This window comes from Argiope bruennichi, chromosome X1 (assembly GCF_947563725.1).
Source record: "Argiope bruennichi chromosome X1, qqArgBrue1.1, whole genome shotgun sequence".
Lineage (NCBI taxonomy): Eukaryota > Metazoa > Arthropoda > Arachnida > Araneae > Araneidae > Argiope > Argiope bruennichi.
The window spans coordinates 128,636,295-128,659,856 of NC_079162.1; the positions used below are offsets into that span (position 1 = coordinate 128,636,295).

Consider the following 23,562-nt stretch of genomic DNA (forward strand, 5'->3'; position numbering starts at 1 on the left):
TAATATCAATTTTGATGAGGAGTAACTCACCAGTAGAACAAAATGGTTTGTAAATAGAATATATTCAAAGGATGTGAAAGGTACTCGTCTAGAAAAAGCCTGTTATTAAAAATCGGTATCGGAAATATGGCAACAAGACACAACATTAGAGTTTTATGGTGAAATCTTAGTATGAAAGAGAGTGGGAGCTCTATACAGGTGTAACAAAAGTGAAAATTAACCTTTAAATACTTTCTCGTCATTTCCATCCATTCAAAGCCATTCCGTCTATAAATGATGAAACTCTTCATTTATAATCACGTGGAGGGTCACCAACAACGAAAGACTGCATAAAACATTTAAAATACAAGGATGGCAATGAGGAGAAAGAGTGTACAGTACACGAAATATTGTAGTCAAACATGATCCACCTTTTACTTTAGGTTTCCACTTATTTATGAGCGCTTTTAATTGATGAGCGCTTCATCAACATCAGTTCAATGTAGCGCCTCTATTTTTATAACTACTCAGTGAAGCATTTTGTATGACAACAAGCAAAATTTTTTAACAAAAAATTGCGAGATTATATAGTTTTTTCCAAGCATCTTTTGAAAGAAACGAGACTTCTCAAAAGCTGCTGATGTTGTAATTTTTGGTAGCATTCAAGTTTGACATCAAAACAGGACCAGATGGGTTAGAAAGGGCATAAGTCGCCAAACACCTTCCAATTGTAGCATCTCCTTTCGGTCCAAAGGTGCTGATGAAGATGTTAGTGATAGTAATGAGAGCGACCAGACCCATTGTGGCATGGTTTAAAACGTTCGAGTAAGTCTCACTGCTGTATTTGTTTACCACGTGACATCCTAGCAAAAACATCGTTAAGCCGACGAGGAGCTAAGTATAAAATAATATCATGTTAATAGAGTATTAAATACTTCAGAAACATTAGTTAAATGATAAAATAATAAAACTTTTTTTGTAGAATTTGATTTTTATTCTTGACTTAAAAGTTAAATCCTTCTATTAAAAAAGAATCTCTTTGCATGGCTATCATCCTTCTTCAGATATTTGCAATTGCTAAGGCTTTTTTTTTTTTTCTTTTTCATTTCAGCTTCCGGTGAAAAGAATAAATTCACGAGCCATTTTAAGTGCAAGAAATGAGCAAGCTAAACGAATAGATTCAACAATTTATAATAGTTTTACTTAAACTTGTTGCTACCGTTCATGAGGAATTTGTTAATGAAGATTATATATTAGAGCCCCGGTGGCCTGATGGTAAAGCCTCGGCTATGGAACCGGAGAATTTCGGGTTCGGTACCCAATTCCACCGGAGACACGCCGCGTAAGCGGGCCTTGTGCACGTTAAAACCATCGGGGCCAAACGCCCTTCCGCTGATGTGATATGGAAGCTTAAAAAGGGGTGGCAGCTCAAGCGTCGTCCTCTTCATCTGACAGTGGAAAAAAATTACGAGGTGCTTTCCAAAATAGCCCTAGTATTGCTTTAAAGCAGTACGTTAATATAACTAAACTAAACCAAACTAGTGAATATTATATTATTAACTGAGATTTACTTTTGAGTATTTGTGAACTGGAGAACCATATACGGTAGGAAGCGCTCTCCCCTTCGAAATTTTTTAAAAGATTGCCAATATGCACAAAACAAAATTATCCTAAGGCAGTTACGTGAAATATTCCACAACAATTTAGTAGCTAATATCATGGTAATTTCATTCATAGCTAATTTAACTTGAAAGGAAATAATGAATTTGCTTATAATGAAATTACTGATTCATGAAGGTACGCCTAAAATTCAACCATTCCGTGAATCATTATATTCCAGATATTATTTATTTAATTACCAATGATGCTTCTGTAGTTCGATCTTTTATTTCATTGAAATTTTATTTATTTTCTTATTGCCAGATTAAGATGAATTTTTAAAAAATCTCTCCACTCTTTCACTTTTTAATTTCTCTTATAAGAAATATAGAAAAAGCAATCGTTAAAAATATCGAGCCTGAAATTTTGCTGAATCTTCTTGTTTTAGGCATCTCAGGGTATGAAATAATTGTTTTTGGAATATATCTGCCATTTGACTTGTGTCCATGCGAAGCAATAAACCATAAACGCAAATAGCTAGCTAGATTAAATTTCACTTAGAATCTCTGTAGCAAAAACTTTGAATTAAATTTTGAATCGAATCTTTCAACAGAAATACTGTCTGTCTGTCTACCTGTACATTTGTAAGTGAAAGCAATAGATCAAAAAGGCTTACCCGAAAAATGGTGTAAAATTTTGGCTAAAGATCACACGATGAATCCTATCTATCTAGCTGGGTTGCACTTTTGAGTAATCACTTTTAGACTCATATAGTCTGAAAGTGACAAATCTTATCTATCTAGCTGAGTTGCATTTTTGTGTTATAATCTTCATATTCATATAGTCTGAACATAATAAGTTATCATGTTCTAAAATCTAACTGATTGAGTTATAAATTTTTCGTTATTACTAACTAGATCATTTATCATATCAATAGTCATTTTATTCAGCTCTGGGAAGTCTGAAACTTCCAAATTCGTCACAATCTCGAGATTTGCTATTTTGGTAATTATAATATCTTGGACACAACATAGTTGAAATATCAAAAAGGAAGCCTGATTACGGAAATCAGTACGTTCTGTTAATACAAATCAGTAACTGCAATAATAAAATGGATAGATATAAATTTAGTTATATTAATCTCCCGTTTTGAAGTAAAACGAATATTTTTTTAGTATTGACATTTTAATCCTGAACAGTAGTCAGAAAGCGATATCGATACCTGAGTTACACATTCCAAGACAGAGGGATGACGTTTGACCTTCGTAAAGTTTAGCGCACAAAAATTTCCTATATACAAAGAACTTTCCGTGTTCTTCGAACCCGCCACCTTCGAAAGAGAGGCTCTGCCACGAGGCCAAATTTATATAGGTAATATTAGAAATATTTTGTAGTCGTATATTTGAAATTCCAAATTAAATATAAAAGAGAGTTTATCTCATCAAAAAATATTTTATTATTATATACAGAGTGTCCACTAGTCGTGGCCCAATAGCCATTTTCAAAGCCGTTAGATCTAAATATGTGCTTCCAAAGAGAAAAATGCTTTAAATAATGTGAAGAATTATATTTTATATTGTTTGAGTCAATAAATGTATTCTGAAAAAAATTACGATATCCAAATGTTTATACAGTTCTATAGCTTATATTTTGTAAAATATTCTTGGCACGTAAATATTTTATATAAGAAAATAGGTCCATTCTTCTATGGCCAAAACTGAATGAGTTATGAAGCCTTAAATATTACTATTTGGATCATTCGAATCGAGGTGGAAATACCTATCTATGGATATATTGAGGACTCCGTGGGCGTCGATTTGTATACATTTATAACGAAATTCAAAGCTTCATTACTCGGCCAGTTTTGGCTCCAGAAGAGAGAAACATTTTGTTTAAGATTCTAGCGTATCAAAATTATTTTACAAAATATGATTAATATGATCGAGGATTTATATAAAAATTTGAATTTCTTAGTTTTTACAGCAGAAGATTTATTGACGGCTACAACACGAAATATAGTTCTATACATCATTTTAATAATTTTTCTATCTCTAACGATTTAGAAATGAGTTATCGGGGCACAAATAGAATGGGTGCCATGTGTACATGGGACTATTACTTAAAAATAAAAATATAGAGTTTCGAAGTATAGGGCTGTATTTTAAAATGTTTAGGAATGTTAGTTACCAAATATTAAAGATAGTTAAGACTTTTTGAATTCTTAGTAAAATTGATTCTGGAGATTCATTTATTGGCGTCCGAAATCATTTTCTCTAAAGAATTTTAAAAGTCTTTTAAGGCTTTTATTTTCTAAAGGCAAAAGCATTTGTATCCCGTATCTTCATTCATTTTACATCAGCTGTTTTTAATTAATTCCGTGTTTACCAAACGCAGAGCTTTTCATGTGGAACCTAATCAAAGAGCATTTATATGATCAAACTTGTTTTTATACGCTTTTTGAAAAGATGGCTTTTAATTGCCCGATTCTGCTAATGAAGCAGCAGAACATTTTTTTAAAAAATTTGCCGTTTATTTAATTATTTAATGATGTCTTTTAGAGTTTTCGTAATTCATCAGATAATATTGAGGGTTCAGATATCTCTTTTATGTGTAAGATTATTATAATGTTTAAAGTATTGGGGCGCAGGTAACTTGTGTTATTTTATTTAATTCTATTTTAATGTCGTTCCGCGTGTAATTTTGCGTATCTTTCAATATGTTTCATCTCTTTTTTTTTCCTTCTTTCACATCTAATTTTTTGGCTGTTTGTTTCAGAATTTGTCAACTAATTGGAGTTGTATGAAAGAATTTTGGACATGTGCTTATACTTTTAACTCGCCTTTCAATCGTATTTGTTTCGCTTTCATTTCTAATTCTAAGAGTTGCGTAGATATTTATGTATTTTATTGTAACCTAATCAAATATAAATGTAAATTTCTTTTATCTATTCAGTCGACTAATTTCTCATCTAATATACTTTTTATTTAAAAAAAATTTCTTTAATGGAGCAAACTCAATGCATTATTAAATTGTATTCTAGAATAACTTTTGAATCTCTGAAGAGAAAGAGTTGGGAAACCGTCTTTTGTATTTTTGCGCCATTAAAAGAGCTTCCATTTCCTAAAGAATTATGTAATGTACCAAATTTTTGCAATAAATGCAGCTATATTTGAGCTTAGAGCTTGCCATCTAACCGAAAATTTAAAAAGGCTATGTTCAGAACTTTATCTATCACTTTTATTTATAAGTAAATCAAAAGACTGATTTGAAACAAACGTATATCTCCTGCCTACCAAAAAGTTAGTTACAGTAACACATTCAACGCTACAGGCGTGATATCTCGTCTTTCAGGTATTAACAATTACAGATCTCTGACTGCGGAAATTGGTCTCTAATGTCAGTTTAAATAAGTTGAACATTTTAATACATATCTGAAGCTTCACTTTTTTGCATAAAAATGTCAACAGCGAGAAGAACTGATATTTCTCTTTTTATAGAATTTTTATCTAATTTGTCCTTACCGGTGAATGTGTTAACTAATTAAACAGAAATCTCTAAAATATTGTAAAGACATCGAACTAGATTGGAATATTTTATGCTTTGAAGTAAAATATCTCAATGGATTTCTTATTCAACCTGTAAGAATACAGGTACTTCATAAATCCTACATTCTATTAGACTATTTAGTATGCCAATTCCTCTCCCAAACTGCCCATTAATAAGAACATCAAATACATATCTCCACATTCATTTGGACCTTTGGTTTTCCACATTCATTTGGACGAGATAGCACCTTGTCTACAAGAGATGTTGCTAAAAACTATTTAAAAATTGTCTGTCTCGAAAAAGATATAGACTGGTTGTTGTAATTTCTACTGTTAGCTTGGTTTCTCACACTCTATTTGTATATATCTCATTCTTTACTCAAAGTTTTAATGTATCTCACGTAAATTTAATGAGACTATTTTTATCTGACAATCTACAAGCCCATTCAGAGGAATCTCTTTAAAATTCTTTTCTTCCTATGATATTTTACCATTATAAGTTAACTCAGGGCTATACGGCTTTTAAATTTCATTTCAGCTGGTTACTTGGAAAAAAATTTGGTTAATAACGTTTTAGAGTCCCATATTGGATTGTAACTCAATTTATAAAATTTCTCCACATAATAGCCCTCCTTTTAATATTTAGGAAAAAGTTTTGAATCTTTTTTCTTTTTCTATATCCCTTCTTGATTATCATGCCTCAATTGCAAAATATTTTAAATTCAAAATGTCTTTACTTTATAATAAGCCCTTTATTTAATCTGGGAGCATTAGTAATACACATTTCTTGCATTCCTCTCAAGTACAAATTACCATTCGTTAACGCAAGAGGTGAAATAATGCGAAATTAATTTAGAAATATTTTATATTTAAAATGATTCATTTCATCCGTATTAATTAATTTATTTCATTCAGTGAATGAACTGAAGCTATATGGTTCTTTCAATCAATGGATTCAAATTATCCATTTGTATCCAACTGTAAACACAATATGCGTACGTCTTTTGATAGATTTTGTTGTCTATAGCAGAATCCTATGATAATTATCCGTTTATATGCTTCGCCTTTTTAGTATTAAGGATAACGAAAAAAGTTCGTCCAGATGATGTGAAAAACATATAAGCGATGTTAAGAAATTTTTTCTTCATAAAATTACTTATGAGAAAAACCTTATTACTTATCACTCTTCTGAAACATCGTAAGGTTTGCGGATAATTCATTTGCCTCGATTCAAAATATTAGCTGTTGTATTCTGCGCGCAGCGATTTTGACATCGTGCCATTGACTGAAAGAATCCCACTTCAAAAAGAGTATCATTTTGAATAAAGGCGAATCCTTCTTTGGAATAAAAGTCCAAATAGAGCAATTAACATAGCATTTCCAGATTTAAAAGCATCCGAATGAAAAATTGCTCAAGCAATAAAATTGTTTTGACAATAAAAAGCATTGTTTAGAATAGTGTGTTGAATTAACTTTGAAGAAATTACCTAAAGAATAGAAAAAATGTCAGGAAATCTAACGTTTTGAATTTTAAGATGATGTAGAAAGGATTTTTAAGTGATAATATGCTCCAAAATTCCTAATAAGACATTAAATTTTCAATTCATTTCCAATTCATTAAAATTACGTAAAACACTTTTTTAGTGCATTTTTATTATCCAAGAAGTAACCGAGAGAAACCGGGAGGTAACAAAAAAAAAAGTCGTACCTTTTTTTTAACCCTACCATGAGAAATGATCTCATATTTTCTTAAAATAAGAAAAAAGCATCCAGTTGTTTAATTTGGATTAAAAAAATCAGGAACTTACTTGGAGTATTAAAGATGTAATCAGAAGACCCAGAACTTGACGGTAATAAATATGATATTCTCCTAGTTCCAAAACAAATTTCATCTGTTCGCAATTGGTGGTAAAAAGTGCAATGTCCAAAAATCCTCCAGCAATAGTAATTCTTCTGGTAATCAAATGATTTCCGGCAGTTTTAGCAGCGGAATCACGAACCTGGAAAGAAATTTTTCAAAAAGTTGCAACATTTTTAATCAAAGTTGAAGAAAAGAAACGAATAAAAACTCTTTATTCCAACAGCAAGAAAACAAAGATAATTAAGGTTTTTCCTCTTCTAAATGCATCACAAGCTTAAAATATTATTGATATTTCATATATATTGCTGTGAAAGATCGATATTCTCCTGTGAATGCCATAGTCATCGAATTATTATTAATTAATTAGATCTATAAATGTTGACATTTAGCATGCGTGAATGGTGAATGAAAACACTTTTGTTATATTTTAAAACACGTCTGTAAATTTCAAATATTTTATTATTCAAGCATATATATATATATTATATATATATATATATAGGAGAATGCACTTGTAAGCAAACTGTTGAGCTTAAAATAAACAGTACGTTCTAAATGAGAATAATGAATTATAGCAATAAAAACCTTAGCAAAAATTATACGATTAACTTTCTGCGATCTTATTTACTGCAACGATCTAAACTGCTGTGTTCGCCTCCTTGGCTGTGTCTTCTCAGCTTCTAGTTTCAAATCTCAACAGAATTTATCTGTATTTATCGACATACACCAGCGATTGTTCGAATGCATAAGAATATAACCAAGTATTCGATCTGTCACCGACCTATTTGGTATATGTCGACATTTATCGAAAAATACTGACACACTCTAATTTCCGTTTTTTCATTGGAACATGAATCCTAATACAAACCAGCGGGTGAGGTGTGCATCAAATTTTTTCCCTTGCTCTCCAATTAAGATCTCCCCCTCATAAAATTATAAGCCTTACGTAAGGCCACAAATGCGTTGCCATTTTTACATAATGAACTTCACCTAAACTATTTTTTTAAAGATTTTTTTTATTTTACTGCGTCTTTTTGACAATGTTTTTATTGGTCTTAAAGTAGGGATTTGACTATGCTTAAAATTAAACTTAAGGCAATCGCTCAAACCCAAATAATCTTTCTTACACTTCAGCGTTTATAAATAAACTTTGCAGCACAAATATAGCGAGTATTAATAACTTGTAGAGATAGCTAGCTTAGTTTAATTATATCACGTCCCGTTTGGAAGCAACACCAGGGCTATTTGGGAACGGTCCTCGTAATTTTGAGCCCCGGTCAGATGACAAGATCGGCGCTTGGGTTGGCGCCCCTTCTCTAGGCTTCCCACTACACCAACGGGAAGTCGTTTGGCCCACGGCGTTGCATTTGGCGTCTACCAGGCCCACATTCACGGCGTATCTCTGGTGGAATCTGGTCTCCAGCTCCTTAATCCGAGGCCTAACCACTAGGACCACCACGTCCCACACTTTATGGAGAAAATTAACTATCGGTATTTTTTAAAAATCCTTTAGTTTATTTGATATCTAATGAAAAGAAGACAAATATTATCTAAAGAAAGGTTTTAGATGATAAAAGGATTTTGCATATTGTAATATTTTATATAAAACTAGTTATTACGTTAAAAGTATTATACATGAAAAGATTTTTATCCCGAACAAATCTGACTATATCAACCAGTAAACAATAAATCTTCAATACACTGATATTATAAATAATGCGGAATAGGATAAAAAAAATAAATGAATATATGCATCACTCTTAATATTTTATTTTATAAAATATGCAGTTGTATATTCGACTGAAAAGTTAAATTTAAAATTAAATTTAGTTTTATGCCTTACTAGAAGATTTTTCCATTGTCAATTCTGGTTAAGGTCTTATCATATAACATTTCATTTAATACTTAATGAAACGGGTAAAATTCATTTTTGAGCAGAAATAGCAATATGCGCTATTCTGTAACTGACATTTTTCTTGTAGATTTTTTTAGTTGACTTTTTTTATTCCTTTGGAGAAATGGAATGGCTATTTAGTTCTGCTTCACAATTGAATTTTGAATTATTCACAGTTTGTTTAGATTCGTAACATTTTTTACTATCGTTTTGAAGTTTTTTTTGTACATTCTTTAAATATTTTAGATCAAAATAAAAAATTTGAATCGCTGCTACCATTCTAGGGCAAAAACGTTGATATATATACTCAAATCTACTTTTTTTGTAAAACATTGTAAAATGAAGTACTGTAATTTCCTGCGTATAATCCGCATGCTACTTTTAGCCCTGATAAAAAATATCATCACCGTTGTTTATTCCGAGGATTATCCGAGGCGGCAGATTATAAGTGACGATTACAGTGACGATTTTTATATGTTTTAACAGATAATTCCCGGATTATAAGCAGGAAATTACGATAATTAGATTATATTCGTCTTTTATACTTCCATTTGAACAATATGTATACTTTAAGAGCAAGAGATGAATTCGCTTCTTCATTTATATAATTATGCACATTAAATAGACGTGAAAGACACAATTATACATAATAATTTAGTGAATAAATTGTTAGAAGACATCAAAAACATAAAAGCAATCCAGAATCACAAAGGAATGTTACCCAGATGAGCTACAAAACAGAATACGGTCTCATACCACCGTATCCGTAACCATTCTGGTTATTGAACGGTTTGATGGTCACGTTACGGGAATTTTATTAAATACAAAAATATTTATAGTAAAAAATTAAAAAAAAAACTGTACAGAATTTATAAACACATAAGAAATGACAATAAAATGAAACCATTTACAAAGAGTTTCAACTTTGAAATATTATAGAAAAACTGGGATAGAAAATTGGGATAATAATAGGCAGAAAGATATTATGTATGAAAAAAAACACATGAATTCTGTGTTCACAAGTTATCATGACATAGTAAATGAGGATGATGTTAAAAAAATCTAATAAAAAATAATTCGGTTGATGGTAACAAAAAAAAAAAAAAAATCTCTGTTTGAAAAATATTTATGAATGCAAATGAACGTGAAGAAACGGAGGTGTTTTTTTTCCCTTTAGTCCTTGAGAGTATGACACTTGATGTTAAAATTTAGAGAGGCAAGTAAAAATCTCTATTTTTTCTGACAAATTTAATTACCCTATGGATCTTTTGTCCGGAGAGTTGCTGGCGACTCTTTTCAGCTATTCTTGTTCATAGCCAAGAGATTATGAAAATACAGAGGCTGATAATGGGTAAAATCTTTTTATTTGGATCACTTGGATAACTATATTTCACAACAGCTCGAAATACACCAGCACGTTTCATAACGGCATTGCATACAAAAATATCCATCATTTCGCGGACATTTTCATTGGCGATGGAGATTCTCACCATATGTATGCTATTTCATTGTACGTAACTACCCGCCGAATACATTTAGAATTTGAAATTACCATCACTGTAATCCACATTCAGTGCTATCTTGCCATCCGATTAGAGTTTCAGGTCATACTTTCCTATGTCATGTTGAGTTGTATTCACGCTTTCTCCCTCCTCTAATAGTCTGTATGTTGAATCTTCAATCGCCCAATAAATCAAATTCGTTTACCTTTTTTTCTTTTGTAAATGTGTGTTGCAAACAATCTATTTTTTTACATGTCTTTTCAAAAGCAAAATTTATTTCAAATTCCCTTTCTAACTATCCAAGAAATTTCAAAAGCCCCATTTGGTTAATAAATAAGCATTTTTTGGATTTTCTTTACACGCATTGCATTACAAGAATGCATTTTTCTGTACTGCATTATAATAATTGTCTGTTACTTTGTCAAGCATAAATTTAGCCAAAGGTGTCTTCACCACGCTGAAACTTTTTTACCAAAAAAAACCTGAAATTCAGAATATTAATTTCATTGCATCTTATCCCCTTCAGTGATTTATTTTCTTTACTATGAAATGAAATGAAGTATTCAATTTTGAGAATGTTTTGTCGTTTTCATTCAATTGAGAATTCATATAAAACACTTGAGATATTTATTTATTCTATATCTTTGCAAAGAATAAATTAATATAGCATATAACAATTACGAACAACTTGATTGCAGTTTAAAAGTGTGAAAATGAGATAAATGGATGCCCGCATGACGTACGAGCAAACCGGTTAAGGGGTTAATATATAAGGGAATGGAATATTCGTTATAAAAACGCTTTTCACTTTCTTATGGATGAATTTTACAAATTCGGTGTGAATTAATAACAATAAAAATGACAAACTATCAATTCTAAACTAAAATAATTGGCCCTCGTTTACTTGAACTTTGTTCTTCAGGCTTTGAGAAAACTTTATCCACGACCTTCTGGAGAAAAAATCTCTAGAACAGAAGTAAACAACATACAAAAAAAGAAATTTTATTTTATCCTCTCAAAGAAGGCGGTGTGTATGTGATTTCTTTTCAATCTGTTTCAATCGAAAATGTTGCTTCGCCCTCGGGGCATGCAATGTCTTCAAGTGATAACACCATTTGCCAAGGGCAAGAAGATATTCTCTTTAAATTTTCAAATCTTTTTGAATTGTATAAGGTTCGTTTCTTCTCTGAAATTTCCATTGCAAGCTCTTGTCATGCTATAAAAGAGTAATAAGTAAGAGGAAAACTGATGTCGACAGATTTGAAAACTGATTTTCCTATTTCCCTACCTTACAAATCATGTGCCTTTCTTTAATTAAACGTATATACTTTCGGAATTGATTTTGAAAATTGTTTGAATATTTCTTACAACGGTCAGATTCAGTTCTAATGCAAAAATATTTTATAAATGGCACCCCATTCGTGGTTATGATATAAAAACACATTCAGCTGTCTTCAATTAAAGATTCAGTATCCATCAATTCGAATGTATTTTTATCTTAACTAAAAAATCAAAAATTCATTGTACAACTGTTCAGAGTACTGCAGTAAAAAAAAAAGAAAGAAAAAAATTGTTTTGGTGTTCTTGTACAGTTTAGCACAAGAATAAATGCTGTAAAACCCACACTTTTGTTGCTTTTACGGCATTTATGAGAGCTGGAAATTTATGCAGTGGTAAAAGTGTTTTCATCGTGAAGTACTAACTTGAAATCTTTACAGTTCTTTGATGCGATCACTATTGTTGTATCTGTAGAATATTTGAAACAGCGGCAATTCTATTTATTGTTTGAATGGAACGATCGATGTCTTTAAAAAACATAATTTACTTGCTAATTGTGACCGGTAGTTGCTCTATCATCCTCCGTACACCCCAAATTTAAATTTCTGTGATAATGATTTCCTTTCAAAAATGATTCTCAAATAATTTTTGAAAGAATCATTGCATTTCCTACCGAAACTGTTCCAGAGATTCTTAAAAAGATAGACTGCTCAAGCCAAACTATCGAAAGAACGAATACTGCTTCATTATCCTACGACTTTAGTGTTTCTGTAAACAGTTTGCACTCTACGCTGGTGTCAACATTGAAAGTTCTATAAATATTTCGAATTAATACTAATGTTCAATCGGCTATAACAGCATAATGGTCACAGTTAAATTTCTAATCCCCCTATATCAAATTAACGTTTGGGTGATTGAGGCAATTCTTAATATCTATTACATTTTAATACTGCTTATAATCTGTGGTTATTATAGCTGCCTTATCGTTCATTTGTACAATATTTTTGCTTCCTTGATTTAAAATGAGTATCAAAATTATCACCAGGACCGATCCTCGAAGATGCAAGGCCCAATTAAAAAGAATTTTCGATAGTACCTGCTTCACAACCAACTTTCACCATTGCCTATAGAATCACAAGAACGTAAAATAAATTTAATTATCTCATTTCTGCCAAAAGCGCAATTTGAATTTTCTCCAAAAATGACATTTGAAGGCACATACTGTATAAATACAGTACACTCCCGAATATCACAGCCGGAGTTCTATGAATTATTTCTTTGCCCACCGATACCAGAAGACAAAATTTTTATCCAAACTTCCTGTTATAATTCGTATTTTCTCACTTCTTATTGAGTACTAAGCTCTCCATTTATGTCAATGCGAACGCAGCCGCGGCCTTGGTGAATCATAGAAGCAGTTGCCGGTAACGTGTCGATTCAAATAAAAGGCTCTGTATTGGTAGTTTATATATGTTTATATACTGCACTGAATGGTTCAAGAATTTATTAGAGAAAAAGTAAGTTAAAGGATATAAACTATTCACATTTTAACATACATTCTGTAATGTCCAACTTAAATGCCGGAAACAAACGAAACATTAACGTAAATCGTAGGCCTAATTCTAAAGAAAATTGGCTCAACCTGATTTTATTTTTCACTGTTAAATGATTACAAAGATATGAAACGGTAGCCCTAAGAGTAAAACGTAGAGTTTTTAGGTTTAGAAAAAGTCTTTATAGGTGACTTAATAGACGCCTTGCCTTCCTCACTTAATTACGATAAAAGAAAACTAGGCCGGATAGTACGGAAGCCGGTGAGTCGCGAACTGGATATTCGGGAGTGTACTGTATATTAAACAAGTATTTTGAAATGCTTTATATAAGTTCTACATTTAGGAATTACATTCTGAAAATAACACTCATATTTATGTTCATTATTTTAGGAGTTTATATTTTTCTCATTCAACAATAAGTTAAGTTGTAATGTATATGTTAACACTGATATTAAAGGCGACAACACCGTAATTAAAACAAAGTTGAAGGAAAATGTTTCAAAACTTAATGGAACTTCATTATTCATTTGTTCTGATGAAAAAAATGCTTTCGTTTTTCTTGTTTTTAATGTCAATATCCATTGATACATTTTATCTGCTTGCCTTTGAAAAACTTTTGCGATCTCCTTCCTCTTTCTATGTGTTTTTACATTTGTTTTCTTGAAGTGGAATCGAAAGTGAATAATAGTAGAGGCATATATCATGCTAATTACTATAAAAATAATGTAAAATTATCCTACTTCTTGTTTTAAAAAAAGTTGCTTTTAGACTTTATTTATAAAGTGGAAATATCACCGCTCATCAGAAGATTATGAAGCATCTTTAGGATTCTATGGGAAAGAAAATGGCAATTAGCAACACCAATTCACTGCAACAGCATACCTATTCTTTACTTCACTTTTCTTCCAATGAAACGTATCATCTTCTAACTTTTAAAGAGCTTAAAAATGAAGCATAGGAAAGAAAAAATTTAATCCCATTATCATCGCTTTTTAAGAAAATAAACCACCATTAGAAAGAAAGAAAAAAAAGATTTCATTTTTCTACTGACAGAACAGATTGCATTTCTCACCCTTTACTTTCAGGCAATTGATTCGTTGCAAAAAAGATTGCTTCTCCTATCTCCGATTTTTATATTAGACTAATAATTAAATTATTTAATTGATTTCAACCCATTGAAACTACTCGTTTTATATCTCATTAGGAGGTTTATTTTTATTTACAGTTAAATCATTTTGTTATGGTTTTATTCAGATCTATTATGTTTAAAATTTATACTTCAAATCATGGCAAAATGATTAGATTTACGCGCATTTGGAAATTTAAAATCTTGTTATCATCCTTTTTAAAACGTCAAATGAACTAATAGTATCACAATTATGATGCGCAATGGTCCTATTAAAGCAGAAAATGCTTTTTCATTCTGTATGTATTTGCACGTAAAATCAATACTCTTTTTCTCATTTCTAGTTGTTGTGGTAACACACTTATTCGCTTATACGAAGACCGGCAAAATAGAACGCATGAATTATTTTTTGGCATTTGGTATTCTACTAGATAAGAATCCAGCACGCCCGTGTTATTTGTTTTGTTGTCAAGGTACATCTTAATTGCATGTTTCTGTGGTGATGGATCCAAACAGGCCGAATTCTCTCTGTAATATCCTTGGACAGTGACATCTTTTTCTATCTTTCTTTTCATCAAAAGCTTAAAGGAAATCGATGAGAAACATACCAGGTATATTATTCAACAACACGACATAGAGATCATTTTCCCTTGTTTGCTACGTTTCCATAGTACATAGCTTTTTTTTATGAAATCTCACTTAGCCTATAAACTGACTGATTATTTTATTTATACTAATAACTTCACCGACTCATTCAATTATTGTTTTATTTGAAAATCTACTATAAATATAGAAATTTGTTACGCCTCATACCTTAAAAATAATAAATACAAGACATTTTTTAGATAGGAACCATTATTTTGTCGCTTTAGAAAAGCGAAGCGAAGCCCATCATTCCTGAATATTCACATTTGGATTTTCAGGAATAAGAAATAAATTATTTTTCCTTGACTCTTCTCTCTCCCTTCCAATCATATGTGATCTTCCATTGCAGAGAGCTATGATGAACCAACGGTAGTTTAAATCATATGTGATTTTCCATTGCAGTAAGCTATGATGAACCAATGGTAGCTATCATATGTGATCTTCCATTTCAGGGAGCTATGATGAACCAATGGTGGTTTTTGCTTAAAAACTGAAACAAGGATATATCTTATATTTTTGATTTAATGTGCGTCGTCTCAAACGATGTAGAAGTTTGATGGCGATTTATCTTCTTAGATATAATCCCTAAAATATTATAATGGTTCAAAAGGATGAAGTTCGTCCTCATTGTAACTTGAAAACGGGAAGTAAATCATTAAGTTCCACGATGGTCTTGATTTAGTCTTAAAGTGAAGACATGAATAATTCTTTGGATTTTATCAGTTTCTATTATTTTAACCCAGAATGTCAGAGAAAATATTTTTCTTCATAGGACATGCAAACTCCGACGCAAGTCAGCTTTATCTCCTCAGATTATTTAAGAAAGATTCCTGAACAATTTGCATGCAGTACTTCCATAAATCCATTTTACGGGTGATATTTTTATGCAATTTTTACGATTTCATAAGGAACATAGTTTGTATTGAAGCTTTTAAAAAATCAATTTGTGAATATGAAAAGAAATAATTATTATATTCCGGAGTAATTTTCGTTTTGTGTTAGACACAGAATATCTATTAAGTTCGTTGGACTGAATCTAGGACTTTTTCCAACCTCTTCTAAGTGCATTTAATACCTATTTCTGTATTTCCACAAATCTTTTGCAAGAGGCAGAAAAGCAGCTATGTTTTTTTAACAAAAAGTAAGAGAAATAAAAAAAAAAGAATGAAAATGCTAGACATATTGAATAAAAATGCAACTACTTGTTATCATGGTGAAATGATTACAATAATGTGATTATTGAAATAGAAATGATAGTATCAGTCATTTTAGATTATATTTACGATTATTCTCGCACAATTATTGATTTATCATAAGTCGCGTTCTGACGACCTGTAGCCTTACGGATCTGGGCATGAATCTACCAACTGACGCATTGTTGGACCACCCACGAGTATGGACGGCGATCTGGAGCTTCCCACAAATTGTCGCTAAAATGAACCGGCATCAAAGAACCGTAGAAAATCACAAGAGAGGGGAAAGGGGACAAAATGTGCCAGTATCAAGGCGGGCACAGGTCGTCGGAATAGGGCTTTAGTATATTTTTTATCCGTAAAATTATGAATGGGAAATAAATGGGAAATAAACTTGGAAGGAACCCCTTCATATCAATCTGACGGATTTCTGAAAATCTTACGCAGTGTAAAATAGTTCATTCATTTATGCAGCCAAGAATATGATTAAAATTATGAATTTTGTAAAGCAAACTTCTTATAATAGGAAAGGAATATCCATTTATATAAGTGTTAGGTCTATGAGTTAATTTTATTCACTGGAGAATTATCGTAATATTATAGTATAGGTTTTGGTAGGAAAATGTTAACTTGCACTTGTTTATTGCTGCTAACAAGTTAAAAATTCAAGAACAATAAAATAATTTGACAAAGATGTTAAACACTTTTTGTGTAAAATTCTTCGTGAGATTGCGGTGGTCTGGTGGTAAGTGCTCAGATTCGGAACCGGAAGGTTTCAAATTCGAAACCCAATTCCCTCGAAGAACCGTCGTGTAAGCGAGTCTGGTGGACGTTAAAGCCGTCGGGTCAAACGTCCTCCCACTGATGTGGTGTGGAAGTTGGTAGAGGGGGTTCCAGCTCAGGTATCGTTCTCGTCATCTGACCGCGGTTGAAAATTACGAGGTCCATCCCAAAATAGCCTTAGTTTTGCTTCAAAACGGGACGTTAATATAACTAAACTAAACTAAAAAAAAAAGTGTGAAATTCGCATTTGACTCGTATATCCAAACACTAAAGGATTCCACAGTTTATGGAAATCAAATTCAATGTAAACACTAATTTTAATCTTTAGACACATTGACATAGAAATTATTCAACTCATAGACAATAATAAACTCAATAGAACTAATTATTTTCGGATAAGAAAATGATAAAAGAACTGATAGCGTTTAACTCTTTGCACTCGAGAGGGGACTCATTTTGATGCTTTATTTATTTATTTTTCAATTTTGATTATTAAAAATACTTACAGAATGGTAAAAAGATGTAAATTAACTTTTCGGCGAAATTCAACTTAAAACAATTATATACATTTATTTTTTGGAACAATAAACGAGCCCTTGTATTAGGTGAATAATGTTGCATCGAATTACTTTTCCGGATGCAAAGGGTTTCGAAATAAAACCACAGTTCCTAAGATTTTAAGTTGAAATATATACAAATATAACAATATTGAATACAAACTGAAGATATTACTTGCACTCTGGGCTCCGCAGGTTTCATTTCTTCCACAAGATTCACTCGCTTTGAATTATTTCCGCATTTGCCGTTTTCTGATTCATCTTCATGTTCTTTGAATAAATCTTTCATTTCTTCTTGTGTTCCTATACCTCCGATTGAATGCTGACGAACAATCATAGATTTTTCTGTCAATATAAATGAAAGAATACATTTTTATATCATTTTACATTCATTGGAATCTCAGAAACGAAAAATAATCATTCAAGATAAATTTTTAATAAGTATTATTTTACACATATCACTATATTTATTCATTACTAGCTCGTACCCGGCGCGTTGCAGCCGCAGAAGAAATAATTTTGGAAATATGATTTGAAATTTCAACTAGCTATCTTGTTTAATTAGAAATGATAGAAAGAATGATATTTATTTGCTTATCGATAATGAATACATTCATTGAAATTTAATTATATATAAAGGAGAAGTATACATAATATTTATTCTTTTTTTTTTTTGACTTTATAATTTAAGTGCTTTAGGATAGACAATAGTTTTTGTTTTTCCGTCTTCAGCAAAAACAAATAAATTTCTTGGTTATCCGACTTGTGAGCATCCAACATACAACTGGTCATGTGAAAAACATGGATTTTCTTGGTTCAAAGCAATAAGTTGGCAAAGTTTTATCGCATTGAATGACGCTACAGTGTATAAAATACGAACAAACAAAACCATTTTTATATATTAGATATAATAATTTTTCTATGTTTATAATCTTCGTGCAAGTGCAAGCTATAAGTTGGCAAAGATTTTTCGCAATCGGATGAACGGTATTGGAGCGCATAAAGTACAAACAAACAAAAATTCATTTTTATATATTGTATATTTCACTTATTTTCTCATCAGCTCAAACAGCTCATTTCTAAACCATTAAAGAAGCTGGAAACATTTGTACTTGCAAAAAATTGATTTTTTATAAAAAAATTTTAGTCTAATAAAATAGGGGGCATTTCACTAATTACAGAAATATATAATTGAAAATATTTATTGATTATACTTACAGAAGTTACAGAAATATATTTTGAAATTATATAATTACAGAAAAATTTACATTATGTATATATAATTACAAAGAAAAAAATTGAAATTATATGTATATAATTACGGAAATATATATTGAAATTATATAATTATAGAAATATATATTAAAATAATATAATTACAGAAAAAAAGGAAATTACACATATATAATTACATAAATATATATTGAAAAATCGAAAGTTTATATATAAACCTATAGCTAAGGATCTAACTAAATTTCATATGAAAGATAGTTTTTTTTTTCAATTTCCCCCCTTCCTCGAAACATTTTTTTTTTTTTTTTTGAATTTCGGTACGCAAGAACATATTGTATTCATTACAATCGCATAAAATGTTGTACAAAAATATTTATAAACGTTATGCATCTACAAAATCTATTTTTATATTTTAATGTGCAGTAGTATTAATCCTTAGAGGTTATTTATCACACAAAATAGCGTATATTTTTTTAGATTTTTACGTTACACGACATTCATTATTTTTTTTGAAATATTAATTATTAGCGTATTAAAATGAAAACAAGTTTACTGTAATTAATAAACTTTTGTCCATGTTTATGACTATTTTGAATTGATCTCGCACAGAATATTTTTTGCTTTGCTTGCCAATTTGTGGTTATAAAATTGATTGCATCACAACACATATCCAATTTGCCATTAAAACTCAAATAGTTTAAGAAACAAAGAGTTTTTACTGTTTCATAATTAAAATAAATCATTCGTTCTATATGGCCAACATTTTATGAAATTTAGGTAAATAAAAGAGAGATAAAATTTACTTGCGAAAACTGCTCTTTATTTACAACTAAAACTTTGACAATTTCACTATCGAAGACATACCAATTCTCTTAAGGATAGATATATGTTTCCAGTATAAAAAAATTGCTGCCATTGAAATGAATAGTTATTTCTTGCAATGGTTAGACGAATTGCATTGTTTTTCTGAAATATTTGCGAAATCTAAATTTTTCCGCTCCTATTATTCCTATTTAGTAAAAAATTTTGAAGCACGCTTTAAACAAAAAATGCTCCACTTTTCTGCTATCAAATGAAACGGATAGTGATTTAGTTTAGTTATATTAACGTCCTTTTTTTAAAGCAACACTAGGACTATTTGGGAGCGGACCTCGTCATTTGGAGCCGCGATCAGATGACGAGGACGACCCCTGAGTTGAAACCCCCTCTCCAAACTTCTACACCATGGCCACATGAGGACGTTTGGTCCGACGGTTTAAACGTGCACCAGACCCGCTTACACGATGGTTCTTCTGTGAAATCGGGTCTCGAACTTGACATGTTAACACCACGGCCCTGGGTGAACCTTTGAATATCACTATTATAGACCATTTAAACGACCCTCTTGAGGAAGATCTATCTATCTATCTATGCAAAGCGCTTTCTCGAGGCGGTCATTGATTGCTCTAATATTAAAAAATCAGAACTTTATAAATCAGCCAAATTTGATAGCAAAATGGAGGATTTTTTGTTTTGTTGTTGTTGTTGTTTCAAATATTAGCTTGTCAAAATTATTTTACTAAATATGACTAACAGGTAAAAGAGACTGTATAAAAATTTAGATTTGGTCATTTTTGTCAACATTCCGCTTATTGACACAAATAACATGAAAAAAAAAAAAGGTTTGACAGAATTAACTTTTCTTTAACAGTTCAGAAATGAGCTATTGCCCTCAGAGTGAACAACCTTTCTGTGATAACTGGAATTTGATGCAGTCATTTCGAGTAGAGTTTATTAAGGATAATTGCACAATGAGCGAACAGTGATTTCGCAGGGAACAAAACCCACGTTCTTTTTTCTATTTTCATTTCTCCGTAGAAGACCCTTCTCTGTCATCCTCTTATAAAGATGAAGCAGCTGCAGTTGAACAAGGAAACAATAAAGATGTGTAAGGAAAAAAATAGACTTGTGAATAGAGAAAATATTTTCGTATCTATTGACAAGAAAATTCTCGTTAGTTTATTTATATAAAAGTCCCGTTTTAAAGCAAATCGAGGGCTATTTTGGGACAGATCCCGAACGTTTGAACAGAAAATATCTTTTTTTTAAATTCACAAGTTCTGCAACGGATTACTTCTAATGCTGTTATTAGGGTTAAAACCGGTGGGTGTGGCCTCCCCCAAACTTTCTCACCTACTCTCACATAAAGATGAATGTGTATTTTACACGCGTGTTTTCCCAGCCATTTCGCGCCAAAATGTGACGGTAAATTACAACTGCAGTCACAAAATCACATACCAAATTTGATATATTTAAATCAATGCGTTTTTGTGATATCACGTTTACATGTTACTGAAAGTACTGATTGACACATGTTCAAAACTTTGTTGGATTTGGTTCAAAATTCGGTACACAGTTCTTAAATCTATATACCAAATTTTATTCATCTAGCTATCTGTTATCGGGTTAATTTATATTCAAACAGCTGGGCAGAGAGATTTCCTCTGAATGGAGTTTGCTCCAAATTTGATAGAAATTTATAAATTTTATGTAGAGGCCATATATCAAACTTCATTCGTACAGCTCAAAGTGTTTTTGAGTTATGTTTGTCACAAACAGATAGACAGGCGATCAGATAGATAGATATTTTCCAAAAATGTGTTTTTTGTTTTTTTTAACTCAGGGAGGTATCAAGCGTGGATATTTGTTAAATGATCGAGCTTGAATTTTTTGATGATCTCAATACTTTTTCTATACTTAGTATACTAGAAAATAACAATGCGGTATCTGAATTTTTTTTCTGTAGCATTTTACAAGAATAGCTCCATTTAAAAATATACTCATTATAGTTAACTGGTCATTGTCATGCAATTGTAACTACTAAACTAATAATGAGGGTTTATACAAAAACCGGTTTTCAAATTCGATATTTCCAAAAAAAAAAAAAAAACGGTTTTAGACGTTTTTCGAATTTTTGTCAGAAAAAAAAAATATTTTCCCCTATTATATTTTTTTAAATTTTATTTTAATTTATATAAAATAACAAAAAACGAAATCAATATCAAAGTCAAAATATATAAAAAACAAAATTAAAGATTACATATACATATTACTTACACAAAATAACGAAAACTCAAACAAAAATCTCAAATAATATTTATATTATTTTCACTCATTTTAATTTCTCCTAAGAAAATAGGATTTTAAAAAGCATAAAATATCCACTGAACGGTGGCTAAGTCTCGTTCTTATTTTGGGCCGAATATAACTTGAAATTGAAAATACTCGTTCACTAGTTACTGAGTTTGGCATCAAATTACAAATCTAGGTTTTTTTGTTCTTTTATTCGTTTGTTCAAATAATGAAAATTCAGCTTTCAGTGTCTTTGAATTTGTAAGTTTTTCTTCAGGGTCTTCAAGAAACTAAACAATTATATTATTTCCGACAATTATTTTATGAACCGCTTTCAAATGATTATGTAGATTGCTCGTAGATGATCCTTTGCAGCGCAACATTTGATTACAATGATTTCAGATTGCCTTGTCTATCCCGAACTTTTTGAAACTATTCCAAACTTCCGACTTACTCATTTTTATCTAAAAATGAAACTAAAGTTATTGAATATATATTTTTGACGTTTATTTTACAATTTTATTATTTTAACTATTAATATTAATGTAATTTAAAATAATCTAATCTACACATTTTCTAGTAATTTTGAAAAAAAAAAAAAAAACACTTCTTAATCTAATTCCGATGCTTGCTAAAGACATAATTTATGTTAAAACGTTGCGAAAGAAAATATGGAATATTTTAACACCCTGTGTTTTATTTAAAATTCCATTAAACAGAAGCCAGAACTTCTTATTTTACACTAATTTTTGATAGAAGAAATTTATATAATAAAATTTAAATTTTAAAATAGAAAATAGAAACATAAAAATTAAACATACTTAATACTTACGTTATTTTTACCAAATATAACAACTTTATATTTTTGTTTCCAGTTTTCACCTTCACAATATTAAGCAAACCTGTCATGACTCGAGACGGATCTGATTCTGAGACCACATTTCGACAATTCCATTTCATTAAGGGGTGAGACGCGGAACGATCAGCACATTTGACATTGGATTTCTAGCATTAGATACTTTTTTAGTTCTATTTTTTTTCACGTGTATGTGAGTGTTATGTCATTTCTGACCGCATTTTATTTTAACTGAATATTTCGTATTGATATGGCTAGTTCAAGTGGTGTAAAAAAGCTTTCAGGAGTGGTACGAAGAAAATTTTATATGATATCATTAAATACTGTGATCAAGAAGCAGAAAACGGGGAATTATTTATTCCTTTCACACGTTCATCGAAACGAGCCAGTCAAATTGCTGACGTTTCTATTACCACTAACTTCATACCGATAGACAAAACATCCGACGAGAAGCAAGAGATGAACTTTATCAAACTTTTGTTTCACCTAGAAAAATAAAAGTGAAAAGGAATGTTCATGAAAAACATAAATTGACGAATTCGAGGCGCAACTGTGCAGTGCACAAGCACTGGCCAACGCAACTTGCAATGTTGAAAAAATGTGTTTGCTGCCCGTTGCATAGAATGAATAGCAAATCAAATAAGTTCAAAATTAATTTTTACATAATAATAAGAATTCTTAAAACCGGTTTTCTCAATTTAAAAACCGGTTTTCGAATGTGACAAATTTACTTTAAAAAATGGGTTTTTTAAAACGGGTTTGAAAACCGTCAAACCCTACTAATAATCTATACATAGCCAATTGGGAGTACATTTCGAATCACCGTAAAAAGAGCTTTTTCTTAAAC

At 30.9% G+C, this 23,562-nt stretch overlaps 1 protein-coding gene across 2 annotated transcripts in view; it reads right to left on the reverse strand.

Moving 5' to 3' along the window:
- Positions 1-23,562, reverse strand: part of LOC129958955 (uncharacterized) — a 61,459-nt gene continuing 37,897 nt past the window's right edge. For both annotated transcript variants that reach the window (XM_056071711.1, XM_056071710.1), the window contains 3 exons: positions 17,691-17,860; positions 6,932-7,123; positions 1-873 (listed from right to left, as the gene is read on the reverse strand). In XM_056071711.1, the coding sequence (XP_055927686.1) occupies positions 607-873; positions 6,932-7,123; positions 17,691-17,852 (621 nt within the window). In that variant the 5' untranslated portion in view covers positions 17,853-17,860 and the 3' untranslated portion in view covers positions 1-606. The remainder of the gene's footprint in view (positions 874-6,931; positions 7,124-17,690; positions 17,861-23,562) is intronic.